The 4,311-nt window shown below is 41.4% G+C and overlaps 1 protein-coding gene and 1 long non-coding RNA gene across 2 annotated transcripts; both read right to left on the bottom strand.

Moving 5' to 3' along the window:
• Positions 1-325: 325 nt before the first annotated feature.
• LOC307017244 (zinc finger MYM-type protein 1-like) lies at positions 326-3,027 on the bottom strand. The gene is made up of 2 exons (XM_079646804.1): positions 2,809-3,027; positions 326-2,718 (listed from the first exon to the last, which is right to left on the bottom strand). The coding sequence occupies exon 2, from the start codon at positions 2,407-2,409 to the stop codon at positions 1,219-1,221; it is 1,191 nt and encodes a 396-aa protein (XP_079502930.1). The 5' UTR covers positions 2,410-2,718; positions 2,809-3,027; the 3' UTR covers positions 326-1,218.
• Positions 3,028-3,229: 202 nt separating this feature from the next.
• Positions 3,230-4,311, bottom strand: LOC307017198. The gene is made up of 3 exons (XR_013802061.1): positions 3,757-4,311; positions 3,557-3,658; positions 3,230-3,431 (listed from the first exon to the last, which is right to left on the bottom strand). It is a non-coding gene; the product is annotated as an uncharacterized lncRNA (long non-coding RNA).

The raw sequence follows: 4,311 nt of genomic DNA, 5'->3' as shown, positions 1-4,311 counted from the left end.
GAATTCACCGGGTTCGACTGTCTTTCTAGCAGCTCTGTAGCCCCATCCACGAGTAACGTTTCCACGTCAGGTGTTATGTATGCTAGCAGCAAAACACGGAGTTAACTACATTATACAAACATGGGTTAATGATTAGAGGTAACAGAGTTATTTATTTTGTTAAAGTTTCAGCTATTCTGTTTACAGTTCTGTCGCGGAAATAATCTTTTGAATAATTTTTGACAAAACTGTTCTAAACACTCAAGAGTCCTTTAGCTCACCCAGGGGCGGACCTAGCACATTTGGTGCCCTAGGCGAGCTTCACCACTGCGCCCCCCCACAAAAAAATATCAAAACATCTTAACAGTTATACAGTAAAGTACTGCAGCTTTATTTATTACAAGCAAGAACAAGAGCTAAGAATAAATGTAAAGTGCACACTAAAGAATTAAAACAAATAAACAACTTAGCTAACAAACAATAATAATATCAATAACAAACAATAAAAGAATGTGCAAATTTGCTTTCAAAGAAAATTAAGAAGAAATGTAAAGTGCACACTAAAGAATTAAAACAAACAACTTAGCTAACAAACAATAATAATAATAACAATAACAAACAATAAAATAACGTGCACATTTGCTTTAAAAGAAAATTATGTATTGTAAAATATGTTACACATGTCAAATAATCAAAATATAATATGCTAAATAAACAAACAAATACATAAAAATTACAAATTCACTTTGTCTCAAGAACTATTTACATTCCACTCCCTATCATCACACAAGGTTGGCCTACATATTAGCTCCTACTGGTTTCCATTTACAGTGCAATCCTTCTGGCCTTCCTCGCTGCAAAGTCATCAATCACATCATCATATGAAATCTGACCACCAACCTCATGGTTAATACTGATTACAGCCAGACCACTGAGGCGTTCTTGAGCCATGGTGGACCTCAGGTATGTTTTCAAGAGTTTTAATTTGGAAAAACTCCTCTCGGCTGAAGCTACTGTTACTGGTAGCGTTGCACTGATCCGCAGAGCAATACACAACTTGGGATATATTTCGGTGAGCTGCTTTGTATGTATGAATTTCAACAACTCAAGAGTTGTCATGCTCTTTGATGGCAAGTCAGGTACATTTTCCAACTCCTGAGCCAGCTCCTTCCCATCCAAATCAGATTGCCCTCCATGGCTTAAGGTGTGTGCAAGTGCCTCTGCTTGCTTCATCAGCTCTTAGTGTGGCAGGTCTGGGAAGTTGTACAGAATGCCAAACTTGTCTTGCACATGTTCAAGAGTGGTAAACCTCTCCTTTTGTGCTGACACTGCAGCATCTACCACCACGTTAAAGAACGTTACCTCCAGATTTTGCAAGGCATTCCTCAATGGCTCATCAGGAGACTCATATGAGAAGTGCCTCTTTGTTGACTTCAGCCGCTTTTGCACAAGGACTGCATCCACATTCATGTCTTCACACATGTCCTTGGCTGATGTTTGTGCAGCCACAAAGCCTGTGGCTCTGTAGGATTTGAGAGCTTTTTCAGTCTTTTTCAGTAGACTTACTGCTACATCCACTTGCATTGTTTGGGACTGCAGGACTTTGCTCACCTGCTGAATTTGACTTAACATGTCATACCAGACCACTGTGCACAGTGAAAAGCGGAATGACCCCACTTCTTCTGCCAGAGACTGGGCTTCAATCCTGATGATTGGGTCTTTGGCCTGGTTTCTCACCTCAAGCAGTGCCTCTCTCACAGCTGCGGCTTCATATCGCAGAGGCTCCACAGCTTTCACTCTGCTCTCCCATCTGGTTTCTGACCACATTTTGAGTGAAAGGTTGACGTGTTTCTTGAGGATGGCCCATCTCTGTGTAGAGGCAGAAAACAGGCAGTATAGCTTCTGCACAATGCCAAAAAATGATATGGCATCTTTGGAGCTTTTGGCAGCATCAGCAATGACCAAATTGAGTGTATGTGCCCCACAAGGCACAAACAAAGCTCTTGGGTTCAACTGCAGTAGCCTGGCCTGTACTCCCTTGTTCTTCCCTCTCATATTTGCGCCGTTGTCATATGACTGTCCTCTGCAGTCATCAAAGGCAATCTGCAACTCCTCCAGCCTCTTCAAAATCAGGGCGGACAAACTTTCACCAGTGGACTCCTCTGCTACTAGGAATCCCATGAAGTGCTCTTTAATCTGGGGGTCTTCTTCCAGTGTCACAATTCTGATGACTACTGACAGCTGTTCAGTGTGGCTAACATCCGGGGTGCAATCTAAAATGAGGGAAAAGTACTTGCATTTCTTTATTTCTTGCACTATTGTTGATATAATCTTTCCACTGATGCATTCAATCAACTCATTCTGAATGGTTTTGCCCAAGTAGCTGTGGTGGGATGTTTGACTTTTAATCTTGTGGATGTGGTCTTTCATCACTGGGTCAAACTGCGCCAAAAGCTCAACCTCTTTCAAAAAGTTTCCATTTGAAGGAGAGTATTTCTGTCTTTCCTCTCAATGCCATATTTCGCCCTGCCAGAGACTGTACAATAGCAACCAGTCGTGTCAGCACTGCTCTCCACCGACTCTTCTCTGCCTCAAGGAGGGCCTGCTCTTGTTTGTCTATTGTTGTACCTTGTTTTAATCGAACTGCCAATTCTTTCCATGACGCCAAATTGTTCAGGTGTTCCGGACTATTTTCATGGCTGGTCAAAGCAGCACTTGCATTTTTCCAATCCGACAGTCCTGCATTTGTTAAATGAATTTGTTTTGGAGATAAAAGTTGACAACAAAACCAAAAAAGACTGTTCTTCTTTTTTGAATATGTCACCCAACTTCTTTTGATCCTTTCTCCATTTACTAAGGTCCTGCTGAAGTACTGGTGGTGGCAACTTCTCCCATCATCTCTCCTTGGGAAAATGAAATCAGGTGTTATCTGATATGGTCCTCTCCGAACAAACTCTGTCCTCATTGTGTCTGTGAGATGTGAAGGGCAGTCAGCAGGATCGGTTGGTAGTGGATCGTCTGTCTTTGCTGCATCTGGAGGGCATGTGAAGCACATTTTCTCACCTCATATTCACAATATCTTCCCCCCCACACACACACACACACACACACACACACACACACACACACACACACACACACACACACACACACACACACACACACACACACACACACACACACACACACACACACACACACACACACACACACACACACACACACACACACACACACACACAACCCCAATTCCAAAAAGGTTGGGACAGTGTGTAAAATGTAAATAAAAACAGAAAGCAATTATTTGAAAGCATGAGGAAAATTAGGTTTATAGCTAAACATCTTTACATTCATAAGGCACACACCTGAGAAGAGTGTATGGGTGGAATCTGTGGTGCAATCAGGATGAGATACAGCAGGCTGTTCTGACGTTCCTTGCAGTGGTTCTGGGCCTATACATATATAGAGAACACACAAGAGCAAATATATTGGCTGGATTAGAAATGGCACGACAGTCATTTTTACATTCAATTATTTATCATCACATCAGGAACATCTATTGACATATTGTACTCACCAGAACAAACAGACACAGTGGTCAGTGGCAGGGTGGAATCAGTGGTCATCTCATCAGGATGAGCAGCTTGCTGTTCTGACGTTCCTTCATGTGGTTCTAGGTCTATAAATATAGAAAGAACACACAAGAGCAAATATATTGACTGGATTTCACATTCAATTATTTATCATCAGGAACATCTATTGACACATTGCACTCACCTGAGGAAGCCGGCACAGCTGAGGTGCATGGCGGTTCCTTGTCAACTGATGCAGCAGATGGTCCCAGATATTTTAAAAGTGAATCTAAAATGATATAACAAAATGTGTATTATCAACATTGAATCATTTCCATTTGTTAAATGTAGCTATTATTTAGTTAGTAAGCATTAGGACAGCCTGACAGGTCTGATTCAACTAATCAAGAGCTATGCCTATCTTATTAGAACAGTTGAATCAGGTGTGTTAGTTCTGGGTTGGAACGAAAACATTCAACAGGACTGGAGTTGAGAACCACTGAGCTAGTTAGCTAACGTTAGCGCACATTATGACAGGGTTGAATTTGGCAAATGTTTGACTCGGATAGTCAATGTGCTTTCTGAGGTAAACTTAACGTTAGCTAACGTTACCAACTAACTAACATTCCACCACACTGGCTAGCTCGCTACACCAAAACTAACATTGTTTTTATTACTAATATTTCTATTTCATGACACAAAGAAAATAGCCTTATGACAGTTTCGACTGAATGGCAATAACAAACGCTGGCTAGCTAAC

This window comes from Notothenia rossii, assembly GCF_949606895.1.
Source record: "Notothenia rossii genome assembly, chromosome: 8".
NCBI lineage: Eukaryota > Metazoa > Chordata > Actinopteri > Perciformes > Nototheniidae > Notothenia > Notothenia rossii.
The sequence above is the reverse complement of the archived record's forward strand: the minus strand, read 5'-3'. Positions and strand labels throughout refer to the sequence as shown.